General features: G+C 45.0%; 1 protein-coding gene across 1 annotated transcript in view; it reads right to left on the reverse strand.

The window, feature by feature from the left end:
* PABPN1L (PABPN1 like, cytoplasmic) overlaps nt 1–17,260 on the reverse strand; it is a 38,348-nt gene extending 21,088 nt beyond the window's left edge. The window contains exons 1-4 of the mRNA XM_082270909.1: nt 17,250–17,260; nt 4,966–5,111; nt 2,339–2,441; nt 195–350 (exon numbers count right to left, since the gene is read on the reverse strand). Coding sequence (XP_082127035.1) covers nt 195–350; nt 2,339–2,441; nt 4,966–5,043 — 337 coding nt within the window. The 5' untranslated portion in view covers nt 5,044–5,111; nt 17,250–17,260. The remainder of the gene's footprint in view (nt 1–194; nt 351–2,338; nt 2,442–4,965; nt 5,112–17,249) is intronic.
* Between the last annotated feature and the right edge of the window lie 1,461 nt (nt 17,261–18,721).

The following is an 18,721-nucleotide window of genomic DNA, read 5'->3' on the forward strand; positions in this document are numbered from 1 at the left end:
ATAGGAGGGGAGATTTGGGTCTTTAGATGAGGCACATGGGGGGAAAAAACATGTGTCTCCATCCCTATTTGAGACATAAGAAGGGTTGGGACTTTAGATGAGGTGTGCCACTAAAACCAGGGCAAGGTGTGATGAATAGACCAGTACAAAGCAACAAAAGATAATAAATGGTACATTATAACATCTATGAATACCTTTAGGCTGCCCATAGAAGGGCAAATTTCTCTCCAAGAATGGCAGGCGAAGTGGGATCGGCCAGCTGTGTCCAGCATTGTGCGCCCTAGGGACTTGCCGCAAAGTTCCTCCTCCAGCTCGGCGGCGGGTGTAAGGAAGAGACTGTTCTCTACTTTCTGGAAAACAGAGAATTACCACCCACAGTCTTTTTCTGTAAAAATGCCAATAAAGCACATAGGATGCTTGAAAGGTAAAGTAAAACTAAAAAGGCAAAAAACTTTTTCCTGGGGCCTCCATGGCGGCATACATGTAATAGTAGCCCCGCCTAAACAGTGTTCATTTTGTCGACTAAAATATTTTCGCCTACCAAATTAATACTAATTTTAGTCAGCTAAAATATGCCTAAAAACAATTCAGAGGACTAAAATATGACAAACTAAAATTACATTTTAGTCAAAAGACCATGACTAAAACTAAATTGAATTTATATCACAACGGGTAAGTCTGTGTCTGTAGTGCATGTTCAAACCTTAATATCATACATAATAAACAGGTTGTTAAGATTTTTATCCTAGGAGTATATAAATGTTTGGCAGCATAAAATAATACATTAAAATGTAACTAAACCTATTCGATTTTAGTAGACTAAAAATGTACTGGAGATTTTAATAGACTAAAATACACGACTAAAACTAAAATACGACTAAAACGACACTTTAGTCAAAAGACTAACTAAAACTAAATCAGAATGCGATGTCAATGCTATATATATATATATATATATATATATATATATATATATATATATATATATATATATATATATATATATATAAATAATGTTTGGGGGTTCTGAGTAATTTTCTAGCAAATAAATTGTGATTTTTAATTGTAGAAACGGACCCGTTATGGAAGTGGTTATCTGACAGTAATGCCGGGGGGGGCGCAAGATTTTTGGTCATGACTGTATATAACTACAAGTTCACGGCCTGTGTAGAATTTTTTTCTATTGCATGTTTTTATTGTACCAATATTAACGTTTCTTTAAAGCCTGAGGCCGGCACATTCCCCTACAACACACATGTCAACCACAAGGCCCGCGGGCCGAATCCGGCCCACTAGGCCTTGTCATGTGGCCCTCGCATCCAGAACGTGTGTAAAAACAAAAGCCTTCTGTTTTTACAAGGGATAGCTTTGCTCTCTGCGAGTCCTGAAACTAACACATCCCTGCACGAGCAAACAGAAGGAACAGATCTCAAGAATCTGTGGGAAGGAACATTCTCCCTGCAAGGTGAGGCATGAGCCGCCTACACAGAGAGGTACTAAAGCTGGTCCAGGTAGGAGAGAGAGATGCCTGGAAGCTTTGGAGGGGGTTGGAGTTTTTACACTGTGCATAGCGCACCCCTAAACCCTGCACTTTGTACACAGCACAACCCTGAACCATGCACTCTGAACATAGCGCACCCCGGAACGCTGCATTCTGTATGTAGCATACCCCTAAACCCTGCACTCTGTACATAGTGCACCCCTTAACTCTGCACTTTGTCCATAAGGCACCCCTGGAACTGTTCTCTGTATGTAGTGCTCTCCTTAACTCTGCACGTTGTATGTAGTGCTTTCCTGAACCCTGCACTCTGTACATAGTGCACTACTGAATTCTGCACTTTGTACATAACGCACTCCTGAGCTCTACAATCTATACTTCGTGCTTCCCAAATTCAACTGGCCCTTTGAGAGCAACCATATTGCCGATATGGCCCTTGATGAAATTGAGTTTGACACCCCTGCCCTACAATGTTGCTGTGCACACTTTACGTCATGTAAAGCATTGGTCCTCAACTCCGGTCCTCGGGGCCCACTAACAGGCCAGGTTTGCAAGATAACTAAATTACATCACAGGTGATGTCATTTGCTGCTCAGTGATTGCAGTATTCTAGTCTGCATCTCCCCAAGGTAATACTTAAAATCTGGCCTGTTCGTGGGCCCGAGGACCGGAGTTGGGGACCACTGATGTAAAGCATTCAATATAAAATTTCAGTTTTCTTTTGTCCTGCAGGCAGCACAGCCGGAGCAGTATGATGTCACACAACGTTACATGCCAACATTGTCACCATAACACAGGAATGCGATATTAGGAGGACTATAGGAGGTCAGGAATGTTTACCGGTCATGAGACTGTTTGTAGGAGTCTCGTCTGTCACCAGATCCTTTAAACGCTCCGTCTCCTCTTCCATCTCCCGCACACGCATCCTGATAGCTGTCAGCTCCTGGAACACACAAAAATGGTCAATCTGATCCTCTGGATTCCTGCAACTTCAAATAGCCTGGAAGAGGGATGATAATGAAGGAGAAAGTACAGGAAACACAGACGATGAATGAGGCCCAATGTAACCTCAATAGGTCATCTCTTCAGTCCGTTACATTATGGACCTACTGTTCTGACAAGGGAAGGCTTACTCCCAAAAAAGTGGGTTTAAACCTTAGACATGAAATCTGAATAAAGCATATCCCTCTATAGTGTGTACTTGTCTCAGTCCAGAGCACTAAGTGTCATTTCTGTCTGCTGCCTCCTTCCTCTGCTATCTGCATGAGTCACTTCTGACATGTTTTGGAAGAAGGGAGAAGACAGGGGAGGGACCTCCAGCTGATTGATGGCCTCAGCTCTGTTCCTGCGTGGAAAAGGGGGGGGGGGGGGATATCGGTTTTTCAGTGCCGATACCGATATTTTGGCCAATGCACATTGGTATAGGCCGATATTTTCGTACATTGAAAAAAAGTTTTTTTCTCTTGACAGGTACTCTTGTGGAGAGATCTGGGGGGCTAAAAGACCCCAAACCCCTCCTCTGCACTTAAAAGCATTCAAAAACGCCAAGTTTGGCTGTTTTGAATGCTGTCATTTTTTTGGAATCTGGCGCCGAGTACCTGGAAGTGATGTCATGATATCACTTCCGGGATTTTGCATGGAGACCCAATCAGAGCCGAATGCTCCTTGTAATGACAGCTGAGTGGCTTCTCAGCCGCATCAGTTTTCATTACAAGACAGGATCAGATCGGATAGCAGCGGACATGTCACCACTGACACCCGCTGCTCCATAGGGGTGCATGGAGCATCCGATCAGGTTCACCTGAAAAAACTGACAGGGACCGGATCGGAAAGCCCGTGTGAAAGGGGCCTTACACAGATTTAGACAGATTTATGTACAATATTTGAGAGAAAAAGGTCTTTTGTGTACATAGAGAAAGTCTTAGATCTGAGGTCAGCTCATGAAAAATGGGGGCAAAAACAAAAATGTTGCATTTATAATTTTGTTCAGTGTAGACAAGGCCTCACACACACACACACACACCGCTACAGGCAAAAGGCCTCACACACACACCGCTACAGGCTGAAGGCCTCACACACACACACCGCTACAGGCAAAAGGCCTCACACACACACACACCGCTACAGGCTGAAGGCCTCACACACACACACACACCGCTACAGGCAAAAGGCCTCACACACACACACACACACCGCTACAGGCAAAAGGCCTCACACACACACACACCGCTACAGGCAAAAGGCCTCACACACACCGCTACAGGCAAAAGGCCTCACACACACCGCTACAGGCAAAAGGCCTCACACACACCGCTACAGGCAAAAGGCCTCACACACACCGCTACAGGCAAAAGGCCTCACACACACCGCTACAGGCAAAAGGCCTCACACACACCGCTACAGGCAAAAGGCCTCACACACACACACCGCTACAGGCAAAAGGCCTCACACACACACACCGCTACAGGCAAAAGGCCTCACACACACACCGCTACAGGCAAAAGGCCTCACACACACCGCTACAGGCAAAAGGCCTCACACACACACCGCTACAGGCAAAAGGCCTCACACACACACACACCGCTACAGGCAAAAGGCCTCACACACACACACACCGCTACAGGCAAAAGGCCTCACACACACCGCTACAGGCAAAAGGCCTCACACACACACACCGCTACAGGCAAAAGGCCTTACACACACACACCGCTACAGGCAAAAGGCCTCACACACACCGCTACAGGCAAAAGGCCTCACACACACACCGCTACAGGCAAAAGGCCTCACACACACACACCGCTACAGGCAAAAGGCCTCACACACACACACCGCTACAGGCAAAAGGCCTCACACACACACCGCTACAGGCTAAGGCCTCACACACACACCGCTACAGGCTAAGGCCTCACACACACACTGCTACAGGCTAAGGCCTCACACACACCGCTACAGGCTAAGGCCTCACACACACCGCTACAGGCTAAGGCCTCACACACACACACCGCTACAGGCTAAGGCCTCACACACACACACCGCTACAGACTAAGGCCTCACACACACCGCTACAGGCTAAGGCCTCACACACACCGCTACAGGCTAAGGCCTCACACACACCGCTACAGGCTAAGGCCTCACACACACCGCTACAGGCTAAGGCCTCACACACACCGCTACAGGCTAAGGCCTCACACACACCGCTACAGGCTAAGGCCTCACACACACCGCTACAGGCTAAGGCCTCACACACACCGCTACAGGCTAAGGCCTCACACACACCGCTACAGGCTAAGGCCTCACACACACCGCTACAGGCTAAGGCCTCACACACACACCGCTACAGGCTAAGGCCTCACACACACACCGCTACAGGCTAAGGCCTCACACACACACCGCTACAGGCTAAGGCCTCACACACGGGTACAACCAACGTCTCCCTATTGATAATACACATTAACAAGAACACTTACAGGATCGTCCGGGTCCCCCTCGTTGTCATGGTCACCTTCACTAGGCCTCAGCTCCTGTTTGAGGATCTTTTCAGACATCTCCAACCTCACATGCCACTGAGGGGAGAACCGGCCGCGGTCAGCCCACACTCCACTACCGCTCGGCTCTGAAAGACACACAACAATCTCACACAATATCCCTCAAAGAATTGTTTTTAAAAGAGTATAGCGCCTTTTCAGCGAGCGTTTATCTTTCCTGTCAGTCTGTGGCGGGAATGCTGGGTGGGCATGCTGCAGTGCCTTTCGTTTTGTGTCGTATCCCAACGCCAAAAATACTGAGTGCTGGAATAACATCAAAGATGCTTCAACAAAGTATTAGTTTAAGGGTGTGCACACTTATGCAACCATATTTTTTTTTTTTTACCCCCCCCCCCTAAAAGATTTCAGTTTGTTGTTCAACTGAGCTGTACGGTTTATAGGTCACATTAAAGGTGGAAAAAGTTCTGAAATTATTTATCTTTGTCTAATTTTTTTTTTACTACATCACAGAAACCTGTGTGTGTAGACTTTTTATATCCACTAATTATATATATATATATATATAATGCAACACTTATTTTGGGAAGAGTACAGTATATAATATTTGGAAAAATATTATTTTACTGCTATAAAATATATCCCATAAAAAAAAAATTATATAATACATATTATATATATATATATATATATATATATATATATATATATACACACACATACACATACACAACCCCTGCCACGCCCCTTAACCACTTGCCTACTGGGCACTCCCCTTCCTGTCCAGTCCAACATTTCAGCCTTCAACGCTGAAAAACTTTGAATGACAATTGCGCAGTCATGCAACACTGTACCCATATGCCTTTTATATCATTTTTTTCACACAAATAGAACTTTCTTTTGGTGGTAATTAATACCCACTTGTTTTTTTATTTTTTGCTCAGAAACACTGACATTTTTTTTTTTTTTTTTTTTTACTTATTAGTTTCTGTCAGTACATTTTGTAACTAAGTAATTTTTTCCTTCACTGATGTGCGCTGATGAAGCGGCACTAATATGCCGCACTGATAGGCGTGACTGACTGGCATCACTGATGGGCACTGACAGGCGCGACTGACTGGCATCACTGATGGGCACTGACTGGAGCTGTACTGTAATCAGTGCACTGAACATCTGTGCTGTTCCTAGGACACGGCCCAGCAACAAGGGGCGCGCAAGAGTGGCGGTTCTGGGGTGCCATCGTCCCAGAAAGAGTGCATCCCGCCTGCCGTCATTTTACTATACAGTGGTTCGAAGTAGTAAAGGGAGAATTATATAAAAATAAAAAAATAATATACAGTATATGATTAGTTAAACCCACAAATTTTTTTTTTTTTTTTTGACCACCACTGTTTCTTTATATTGGCTTTTGAAATGTACAAATGCAGCAATTTAGAAATTCGATGAAAGGTTTGGCACCGGGAAACATTTTTTAACCACTTGCCGACCGCCACACGACTATCTACGTCGGCGGTCAGCCCCTCACAGGCAAACTAACGTAGGGATACGTTGCTTGCTTGTGAGGGTCTAGTCACGGACCCCCCCCCCGCGCGTGTGACCAGCGGACCCGATGTCCGCCGGCCACTAGGCGATCGGCGGGGGAGAGGGAGAATGTCAGGCAGATTGTGTAAACAAGCGACCTGTCATTCTCCTCGCTGTAAAGACACTGATCACATGGATCTACTATGTAGATCCGTTGATCAGTGTCCTTACAGCTCAAGCCACAGCCAATCACAGTAGAAAGCACGCCCCTAGGGACACACACAGCCCCTCCCTCCCAAATAAAGTTAACCCCTTCACTACCAGTGTATTTTTACAGTAACAGTGCATATGTATAGCACTGATTACTGTAGAAATGTCACTGGTAACCCCAAAAGTGTCAAAAATGTCAGTCAAGGGTCCGATCTGTCTGCCGCAATGTCGCAGTACCGCAAAAAAAAAAATCGCAGATCGCCGCCATTACGCGTTAAAAAAAAAAAACACCAAAAATGACAAAAATCTTTCCCTTTGTTAGTAAACGCGATAACTTTTGCGCAAACCAATCAAAATACGCTTTTTGTGATTTTTTTTTTACCAAACATAGGTAGCATAAAACAAATTGGCCGAAAATGTTAAAAAATTTTGATTTTTACATTTTTTTTGGGGGGGAATTTCATATAAAAAAAATGTGAAAAATATTGTTATTTTTGCAAAATTGACGCTCTTTTTTTGTTTATAGCGCGTGATCAAAAATCGCACAGGTGATCAAATACCACCAAAAGAAAGCTCTGTTTGTGGGAAAAAAAGGACGTCAAATTAGTTTAGGTACAGCGTCGCACGACCGCGCAATTGTCCGTTAAAGTCACGCAGTGCCGAATCGCAAAATACCCCCTGGTCGGAATGGGGGTAAAATCTTCTGGGGCTTAAGTGGTTAAAATATAAAGTGCAACATATATATAACATTATATGTTAAAAAAATATATATAAATATTTTTTTTTTTTTTTTACTTTAAGTTTTGGGTAAAAAGGGATTAGAAGCCTCGTCAGTATTTTTCTTTGTTTGATGTCTGTGACCCAGTTGGGAAGATTCACCCTCACTATTTTTCCTGTTGACAGTTATCAAAAGTGAAAGGAAATCCCCAAATTTTGAGCTTTGGTGACTTCTCACACTTCCTGTTGGGGCTATGGGACAGGAAGTGAAGAGAAATTTCCCCAATGGGACACAGGTGCCAAAAAAAAAAAAAAAAAAGTTAGTCTTCCCTTTAAATCTTCTTTAAAGCCGTAATAAACCCAAAACCAAAAATGTAACATATTGCAGCTTACCAATCATCAGTAGTGGTGGCTACATTTGTTTTTTTTTTTTAGGCTTTTATTTTCCCTCGACGATCTTGCCAGTAACACATCTCCTGTATCACAGCGTCCCCCACTCTGGATGAGGGAGCACAGGGTGCACCTCTGGACAGCAGGATTGTTGGTCTTGGGGGGGGAGGGGAACTTTAGATGTACTAGCAGATTTAGATACGCTAACAAATGGAAGCCAAACTCCAGCTCACACTTTATAATCAGTTACAGTAACAATTGTGTTCCTTTTTTCGTTTTGCATGAATACAAAATATATATCAGAGGTCAGTAGGTGTTCAGAAGGCATTACCGCAGCCTACTGATTCTTTAAAAACTTTTATATTTTTAACCACTTCCCCAAATTGATGCACCGGTACGTCCCTGGGGTGTCAGTGGTTTTACCGGGACGGTGGGGGCACCTACAGGTATCATTCCGGTATCATTTTGTTCAGCGGACGATTCTCTTTTTGGCAGAAGTGACCCGAGTGGCTAATTATCCATTCAATCACTTCTGTAGGTGGCAGAAGGGGGTCCCCATCCCCCTCCCGCCTCTCCCGGCCCTCCGATCCCAACGCAGTGCGGCCAACGGTGATGGCTGCCTGGTACAGAGAGAGGAACTGACGTTGTTCCCCTCTCTCTCCGTAACCCCAGAAAACGGGAGCGACGAGTATTCATCACTTCCGGTTCCGCCCCTTTGTTTACCTGGCCAACAGAGAAGCAGCCGATGCGACCGATTGCAGTCCGATTGGCTGCATGGGGGGCCAGAGGAGAGATTTGGAGTCTAATAGACCCCAAATCTCTCCATAAAGAGGACCTGTCACATCCCATACTGTCACAAGGGATGTCGTTCATCCCTTGGGATAGCAATAAAGTTATGACAAGAAAAAAAAAATAATTTTTAATAAAATAAAAATTCAAAGCGCCACCGTGCTTACGCACAAATGCGAATGCATACGTTTCTCCCGCACGTGTATGTAAAGGGTGATCGCACCGCACATGTGAGGTATTTTCACGAACATCAGAGCAAGAGCAATAATTCTATCACCAGTCCTCCTGTGCCACTCTAAACTGGTAACCTGTAAAAGGTATTTAAAGCGTCGCCTATGGAGAATTTTAACCACTGTAATTTGCCGCCATTCCATGGGCAGATGCAATTTCAAAGAGTAACATGTTAAGTATCTATTTACTCGATGTAACATCATCTTTAACATTATACAAAAAAATTGGGCTAACTTTGTTTTTTTTTTTAATGCAATTCATGAAAGTGTTTTAACAAAAAAATTGCATTTGAAAAACTGCTGCGCAAATACTGTGTGACAAAAAAAAAAAAATTGCAACACACACCATTTTATTCTATAGGGTCTCTGCTAAAAAAAGAAAAAAAAAATTAATAATAAATTTATATATTATATATATATATATATATATATATATATATACATACATACATACATACATACATACATACACACACATACACACACATACACAAAAAATACTGCAAACACCCACCATTTTATTCTCTATGGTCTCTGAGGAAAAAAAAAAAAAAAAAAAAAAAAAAAATAATATATATATGCGCATCATGCAACATAAAAAAATTGCGACACCCACCATTTTATTCTCTAGGGTCTCTGCTAAGATATATATATATATATATATTTATTTGGGGGTTCTAAGTATTTTTCTAATGTAAAAAAAAAAAATCTTTTTCTTTTTTTGGTTAAAATGCTGAACAGCAATTTTACATTGTAGTACTGAGCTGCAACCGTCAGCCAACCATTCGGCTCGTGGTGCAGCCTTATTGATTTGAATAGGCAAGTTTGACAGGCGGCACCCTGAGTTACAAATGCAGCAGCCGCTAAGAATCGCAGCCACGGCACATCTGCAACCCTGCCTGGCTGTATTGCTCTACAATCCAGGTGGGGGGTAAAACCATAGCTCGGCCCCTTGTTTTTTACCGCCATCCCCCTAGTCACCTGTCGCAAAGTGCTAGCACTGTAGTTTAGGGTACACCACGGTCCTCCAATGGCAGAGCAGCTCACCTATCCCACTTCATCAGCAAGACATCCTGACAAATATCGTACAATATTGGCGCCGACGCCAAACTTTCTATGCAACACAAATACAGGAACCGGACCCGGGAAGACCTGCAGGTGCACTCAGCATGATCGAACATTACATATACTGTATTTTCTGGCGTATAAGACTACTTTTGAACCTCAAAAAAATCCCCCAAAAATGGGGGGTCGTCTTATACGCCGAGTATAATATCTCCAAGGTAACCCATGTATAAGTTTTACCGGTAGATGAAAATTATGGGGGTCGTCTAATATGCCCAGTCGTCTTATACACCGGAAAATACGGTACACATATATATATATATATATATACATATACAAGAAACCATTTAACTAAGAAGCAGGGCTGATCTACCTTTTGTTTTCTACCAATGGCGGTATATCTGATGAGCCCGCTATAATAAGCCCCGAGGGCATTGGTCTGGACCGTTACCTGCTTGAATCATGCCACTCACACCAGGAAATCTGCCCAGGATCCTCTGACTGCATGCTGGAGGGGAGACATACTCATTCATCTCCTCTCTTATTGCACAGCTTTTTTGTATTTACCCCTTCATTCCTGGCCCGGTACCCAACCCCCAGCACAGGATCCCCTGCCTGCCACAATCCAGCAGCACAGGGGTTAATGGGAAGCTCACACCTGTCAGATAGCAGCTTCTAATAGGCCAGGTGCAGCCTGGAGAGAAGGTCATGCGTGGTCCTATTTATCACCGTCTGCTCCCAATAGCCAGAACACACCAACCAACACACACACCAACCAACCATTTAAAAGGAATAGATGGGATTTGCAATCTATTTTTAGATGTAAGGCTGGACACACACTATGCAACTTTTGTTGTTTGATTTCCCTTAGATGTAAGGCCCGTACACACGTGCAGATTGTCAGCCGAAAAGATTTGGCCGACGACAGATCGGCTGATTTTCGGCTTGTTAGGCTGGCCATACACTATACAATTTTCTTGTTCAACTTTCCTTTAGATTTACCAAAACCATGTAATATAGGGTCAAACCTAAACACTTTCAATTTGTATGCAGTCAGGCAGGCCCTTGCACTAAATAGTTTAAGGTAAATCTAAAGGAAATTGAATAAGAAAATTGTATAGTGTATGGCCAGCCTTAGTATGATGCTTCCGACAGCCGACAGCGCACTTTCGGCCGAACAGAATCTGTCGTGCAAGCATTAAAATTTTTGAATGCCGACACCAGAACGACCGATTGTTCGTCAGTCAATACAGAATTCGGCCGACAGACAGCAGATTTGCAAGACTGGGCATGCTCAGAAAAGAAAAAACACAGGGAAAGTTAACCATTACATGACATCACTTCTGCAGTCGGCGGACAAAATTCATGTGCAGTCTTTTGCACTTTTCAGTGGACACGACAGCCCGGGGACAAAAGACGGCTGATCGGTCGGCCGACGATCGGTACGTATGTACGGCGCTTTACCTTCAGCTATGTGGTGCAAGGGCCGGCCTGATTTCATACAAATTGAAAGTGTTTAGGTCTGACCTCATATTATATGGTTTTGGTAAGTCTAAAGGAAAAAATCTAAAGACGATTGTATAGTGTGTATCCAGCTGAAGGCTACGTTTAGACGGCCGAATATCTGCGACTAGTTTGCTGCATTCAGAAGCTGATAAACGCACCTCCTAAATTTTTGAGATGGGAATTAGGTGACGCCTATTAGCAAAAGTATGCAGGCATAGGACACACCCCCTCTGCCACAACCCCCTTAACCACTTCTGGACCAGAAGGATTTGCCCCCCCCCCTTAATGACCAGGCCATTTTTTGCGATTTGGCACTGCGTTAAGCTGGATACACACTATACAACTTTTGTTGGTAGATTTCCTTTGGATTTACCAACAACTATGTAGTGCAAGGGCCGGCCTGATTGCATGCAAATGAAAAGTGTTCAGGTCTGACCTCATATTATACGGTTTTGGTAAATCTAAAGGAAAAAATCTAAAGAAAATTGTATAGTGTGTATCCAGCTTAAATTTAATGGACAATTGCGCGGTCGTGCGACGCTGTACCCAAACAAAGTTGACGTCTTTTTTTCCCACAAACAGAGCTTTCTTTTGGTGGTATTTGATCACCTGTGCGATTTTTTTTTTTTTTGCGCTATAAACAAAAAAAGAGCGACAATTTTGAAAAAATAAAAAACAATATTTTTCACATTCTGCTATATAACATTCCCAAATAAAAAAAAAAAAAAAAATCTTAATTTTTTAACATTTTAACCACTTAAGCCCTGAAGGATTTTGCTGCTCAAAGACCAGGGCCTATTTTGCGATTCGGCACTGCGTGACTTTAAAGGACAATTGCGCAGTCGTGCGACGCTGTACCCAAATGAAATTCATGTCCTTTTTTTCCCACAAACAGAGCTTTCTTTTGGTGGTATTCGATCACCTGTGCGATTTTTATTATTTTGCATTATAAACAAAAAAAAATTTGAAAAAATAACAATATTTTTCATGTTTTTTTATATGAAATTCTCAAAAAAAAATGTAAAAATCAAAATTTTCTAACATTTTAGGCCAATTTGTTTTCTGCTACATATTTTTGGTAAAAAAAAAATCGCAAAAAGCGTATTTTGATTGGTTTGCGCAAAAACAAACGCGTCTACAAACTACGGGAAAGATTTATGTCATTTTTATTGTTTTTTTTTTTTTACTAGTAATGGTGGCGATCTGCGATATTTTGCGGGACTGCGACATTGCGGTGGACAGATTGGACCCCTAACTGACATTTTTTACACTTTTGGGGGGGGGGGACCAGTGACATTACTACAGTAATCAAAATATGCACTGTCACTGTACTAATGACATTGGCAGGGAAGGGGTTAACAGTATAGGTGATCAAGGGGTAAATGTGAGCCTAGGGGAGTGATTCTATCTGTGGGGGGCGTGGCTTGTGAAATGATCATAGAGACCTGTGATCCTATATAGAAGGATCACAGGCGCTCTGTGATCATTCCAGGGAGAAGAACGGTCAGCTGTGTTTACAACATCCGACCATTCTTCTCTCTCAGCGGGGAACGATCGCGGGTGTCAGGCGGCAATCAGAGCCTCGGCTTCCCCGCTAACGATCGGGGATGGGAGCGCGCCGGCGGCGGCGCGTGCTCGCCCCCTAGCTGCCACCAGGCGAGCAACGTACCCATACATTATTTTGCCTGTACGAGCCACCTTGCCATCGTACATATACAGTAAGCGGTCGACAAGTGGTTAAAGAGGAATAATACAAAAAAAATAAATAAATATTAGGTAAACCCACAAGTGTTTTTTTTTTTGTTTTATAAGATTCAAAACAAGTAAAAAAAATCGATTCAAATAGTTTTCAAATTGAATTAGAATAGTTTTCGATTTGTTTTCCAATTTCCAAAGAGAATAAAATAGAATAGGAGGTAAAGGAATAGAATAGAATAGCATAGAATAGAATATAATAAAAGAAATAGAATAAAATAGAAAGAATATAACCATCTTCTGGAATTCTAATTTTAAATAGAATACATTTAACCACTTAAGCCCCGGAGGATTTTCCTGCTAAAAGACCAGGGGGTATTTTGCGATTAGGCACTGCGTGACTTTAACGGACAATTGCGCGGTCGTGCGACGCTGTACCTAAACGAATTTGACGTCCTTTTTTTCCCACAAACAGAGCTTTCTTTTGGTGGTATTTGATCACCTGTGCGATTTTTTGATCACGCGCTATAAACAAAAAAAGAGCGACAATTTTGCAAAAATAGCAATATTTTTCACATTTTTTTATATGAAATTCCCCCCAAAAAAAATGTAAAAATCAAAATTTTTTAAAATTTTTGGCCAATTTGTTTTATCCTACCTATGTTTGGTAAAAAAAATCGCAAAAAGCGTATTTTGATTGGTTTGCGCAAAAGTTATCGTGTTTACTAACAAAGGGAAAGATTTTTGTCATTTTTGTTGTTTTTTTTTTTAACGCGTAATGGCGGCGATCTGCGATTTTTTTTGCAGTACTGCGACATTGCGGCGGACAGATCGGACCCTTGACTGATATTTTTGATACTTTTGGGGTTACCAGTGACATTTCTACAGTAATCAGTGCTATACATATGCACTGTTACTGTAAAAATACACTGGCAGTGAAGGGGTTAACTTTATTTGGGAGGGAGGGGCTGTGTGTATCCCTAGGGGCGTGCTTTCTACTGTGATTGGCTGTGGCTTGAGCTGTAAGGACACTGATCAACGGATCTACATAGTAGATCCGTGTGATCAGTGTCTTTACAGCGAGGAGAATGACAGGTGGCTTGTTTACACAAGCTGCCTGACATTCTCCCTCTCCCCCGACGATCGCCGAGTGGCCGGCGGACATCGGGTCCGCTGGTCACACGCGCGGGGGGGTCCGTGACCGCGCGGGAGCGGGAGCGCGCCTCCGCGGGTGCGCGCTCGCTCGCTCCCCAGACCCTCCCAGGCTAGTGACGTTAATTAACGTCACTCTGCCTGGCAGGGGCTGACCGCCGCAGTAAATCTACTTGCGGCGGTCGGCAAGCGGTTAAATTTGAATACATAAGAAAAGAATAGTATAGAAAAGAATAGAATAGGTAAAAAAAGAATAGAATAGACTATAATAGGATCAAAAAGAATAGATTAAAAAACAGTAGAATAGAACATAATCAAATAGAAAATAGAATAGAAAGAATATAACCATTTCCCAAAACTCAAATAGAACCAATTCAAATTTGAATAGAATAGATTCAAATAGAATAGAAAATAACAGAATAGTATAGAAAAAAAAACACAACAGACTAGAATGGAATAGAATAGAGCGAATATAACCATCCTCTGAAATTCAAATTTTAAGTAGAATAAATTTGAGTATGAGTAGAATAGAATAGAAAAGAATACATAAGAATAGAATTGAAAATAATAGAATAGAATACATATATATACATTTCTATAACAAATAGAAAAATAATAGAATTAAAAAAAAAACAATTGAATAGAAAATAATAGAATAGAATATTATAACCATTTCCCAAACTCAAATAGAATCAATTCAAATTTGAATACAATAGAAAAGACTAGATTAGAATGGAATAGAAAAGAATAGAATAGACAAAATGAAAAAGAATAGAATTCAAAAAACAATTGAATAGAATGGAAATAAAACCATTTCCCAAAAGTAAAATAGAATCAGTTAGAATTTGAATTGAATAGAAAATAATAAAATAGTATATATTCTGTACTCAATGAAACCCGACGCATTTTGTCCTCATAGACTTCAACTGGGGTAAGGGAGGCTGGGGAGAGGGAGCCAATGGAGGCTGTGGGAAGAGAGCCACTGGTGGCTGGAGGGGGAGAGAGCCACTGAAGGCTGGGGAGAGGGAGCCACTGGAGGCCGGGGAGAGGGAGCCGCTGGAGGCCGGGGAGAGGGAGCCGCTGGAGACTGTGAGGAGAGGGAGCCACTGGAGGCTGGGGAGAGGGAGCTGCTGGAGGCCGGGGAGAGGGAGCCGCTGGAGGCTGGGGAGAGGGAGCCGCTGGAGGCCGGGGAGAGGGAGCCGCTGGAGACTGTGAGGAGAGAGAGCCACTGGAGGCTGGGGAGAGGGAGCCGCTGGAGGCCGGGGAGAGGGAGCCGCTGGAGGCTGGGGAGAGGGAGCCGCTGGAGGCCGGGGAGAGGGAGCCGCTGGAGGCTGGGGAGAGGGAGCCGCTGGAGGCTGTGGGGAGAGAGAGCCACTGGAGGCTGGGGAGAGGGAGCTGCTGGAGGCCAGGGAGAGCGAGCCACTAAAGGCTGGGGAGAGGGAGCCGCTGGAGGCCAGGGAGAGCGAGCCACTGGAGGCTGGGGAGAGGGAGCCGCTGGAGGCTGTGGGAAAAGAGACACTGGGGGCTGGGGAGAGAGAGCCAGTGGAGATGTGGGTAACAAAGCCATTGGAGAAGCCGGAGGAGCCCAGGCCACAGCTGCAGATGTCCACAGTGGGATCGGGAGCCGGAGATGTGGGGAGAGAGAGCCACTGGAGGCTGGGGAGAAAGAGAGCCGCTAGAAGCTGGGGAGAGAGAGCCGCTGGAGACTGTGGGGAGGAGAGTGGCTGGAGGCTGTGGGGAGAGAGCCACTTGAGGCTGGGGAGAGGGAGCCGCTGAAGGCTGGTGAGAGAGCTGCTGGAGGCTGGGGAAAGAGCTGCTTGAGGCTGGGGAGAGAGAGCTGCTGGAGGCTGGGGAGAGAGCTGCTTGAGGCTGTGGGGAGAGAGCCGCTGGAGGCTGGGGAGAGAGCCGCTGGAGGCTGGGGAGAGGGAGCCACTGGAGGCTGTGGAAAGAGAGCCGCTGGGGGATGGGAAGAGAGAGTCACTGGAGGCTAGGGAGAGAGAGCTGCTGGAGGCTGTGGGGAGAGAGCAGCTGGAAGCTAGGGAGAGCCGCTGGAGGCTGGAGAGAGAGCTGCTAGAGGGTGTGGGGGGAGAGCCACTGGAGGCTAGGGAGAGAGAGCCGCTGGAGACTGGGGAGAGAGCTGCTTGAGGCTGTGGGGAGAGAGAGCACCTGGAGGCTGGGGAAAGAGCTGCTGGAGGTTTGGGAGACAGAGCTGTTGGAGGCTGTGGGAAAAGAGCCGCTGGAGGCTATGGGGAAAGAGCCGATGGAGACTGAGGGGAGAAAGCCGCTGGAGGCTAAGGAGAGAGAGACACTTGGGGCTGGGGAGAGAGCTGCTGGAGGCTGTGGGGGGGAGAGCTGATGGAGGCTGGGGAGAGGGAGCCACTGGAGGCTGTGGGGAGGGGGAGCTGCTGGAGGCTAGGGGGTGCGAGCCACCGGAGGCTGTGGAGAGAGAGCTACTGGAGGCTGGGGAGAGAGAACCGGTGGAGATGCGGGTAACAAAGCCATTGGAGAAGCAGGAGGAGCCCAGGCCGCAGCTGCAGATGTCCACAGTGGGATCGGGAGCCGGAGATGGTGGAACCTGTACCTGTCATGCAGGGAGGTTTCCCGCACCGCTCCTGTGTGAAATCAGGCTCAAAATCACTATGACAAGCCTGGGTTCACAAAGGAGTGGTGTGGGAAACTGCATGCGATTCGGACAGGAATTGCACCAGATTCCTGTTCAAATTGCATGCAATTCTTTGCAGTGCGATTTGCACCTATTCATTTTGTATGGACGCAGATATCACCGCAAGGGTATCAGTGCAACCCCTAGTTATTATTATTTATCTTTTATTATTTTATATACGTTGTTTTATATTAGTTTTTCCCAGGGCAGTTGCCCTTTTTGCCCCCTTATAAATCGGGTGCTGTGTTCAGGGTCGGTATTCACATGTGATCTCTCGGATGAGCGGTTTCATGCACACAGCAGCAGCACCTGCCGTTGATTTGAGTAGAAACCTGACAGCTGCTGCTGGTCACACTCAGTCCCTGGAATTCATAGAGAGCGGCGCAGAGGGATTATATAAAAGTGCCGTGCACGCGTCCTAAATGTGGCGCAGCACCTGTCACATTCATGTGCCTGCCTAAAACTTTCACTAAATCTGTCTCAGTATGGAGAAAGTACGTTGATCTTAAAGCGTAACGAAACCCTCCAATCCTTTTTTAGCCAAGGAAACCGCCATCTTAGCCTCTCTTTGATCTTCAGCCACCATGGCACTGCACATGTGCTCAGTTATGGCGCCAATCATTGGATGGGTTGACAGTTTGGTTGACAGCAAAATCAAATGTGATGGTTATCATCCTGGCATGCCAGGAATGTAACTGAATTTTGAAACCATTACCCATGTGCCGACCGCAATACGTTGTGGTTTGCAAGTGGTTTACCGGGATTATGGCTGAAGCTATCAACTATAACCCCGGTATTGTTTTTTACAGCCGGCGGCTGGCTTTCTTATGGCCGCTGGAATGCTTTCAAAAGTGGCAGGAAGGGCTCCCCCACTCCTCCCCCCCCTTGATTCTCAGGCTTACCGTTCCTGCCAGTTCGCCTGAGAAATGATCTGCAGGTGCCGCCGGTGTTCTGCCGAAAACTCCAACTTGCCCAAATCTCCCACTTCAGGTGACTCTACAGCAGCAATAATTGGAGATTTTGACGAGTTGCTGTTTTTACAGGCCACCGGCAGCCTGTACACTACAGTTCACCCTATAATGAGTGGACAATGTTAGTCCGCCCTCTAATAGCCAACAACATGGCCGCCTCCAAGGCGGCGACAACTTTTTTTCCTCCTTCCCGGTGTTCTGTGAAAACAGGCAACTGGTATTGTTTCGTAGTGTATAGGCTGCCGGTGGTCTGTAAACACAGGCAATTGGTCATGTACTGGGGTGTATAGGCTGCCGGTGGTCTGTGAAAACAGGCAACTGGTCTTGTACCGTAGTGTATGGCCTGCCGGTGGTCTGTAAACACAGGCAACTGGTTGTGTACTGTAGTGTATAGGCTGCTGGTGGTCTGTGAAAACAGGCAACTGGTTGTGTACCGTAGTGTATGGCCTGCCGGTGGTCTGTAAACACAGGCAACTGGTTGTGTACCGTAGTGTATAGGCTGCCTATGCTCTGTGAAAACAGGCAACTGGTCATGTACCGTAGTGTATAGGCTGATGGTGGTCTGTGAAAACAGGCAACTGGTCATGTACTGTAGTGTATAGGCTGATGGTGGTCTGTGAAAACAGGCAACTGGTCATGTACTGTAGTGTATAGGCTGCCGGGGGTCTGGGAAAACAGGCAACTGAACTGGTCGCGTACCATAGTGTATAGGCGGATGGTGGTCTGTGAAAACAGGCAACTGGTCGTGTACCATAGTGTATAGGCTGCCGGTGGTCTGTGAAAACAGGCAACTGGTCATGTACCGTAGTGTATAGGCTGCCGGTGGTCTGTGA

This window comes from Pelophylax lessonae (assembly GCF_965119305.1).
Source record: "Pelophylax lessonae genome assembly, chromosome: 10".
Lineage (NCBI taxonomy): Eukaryota > Metazoa > Chordata > Amphibia > Anura > Ranidae > Pelophylax > Pelophylax lessonae.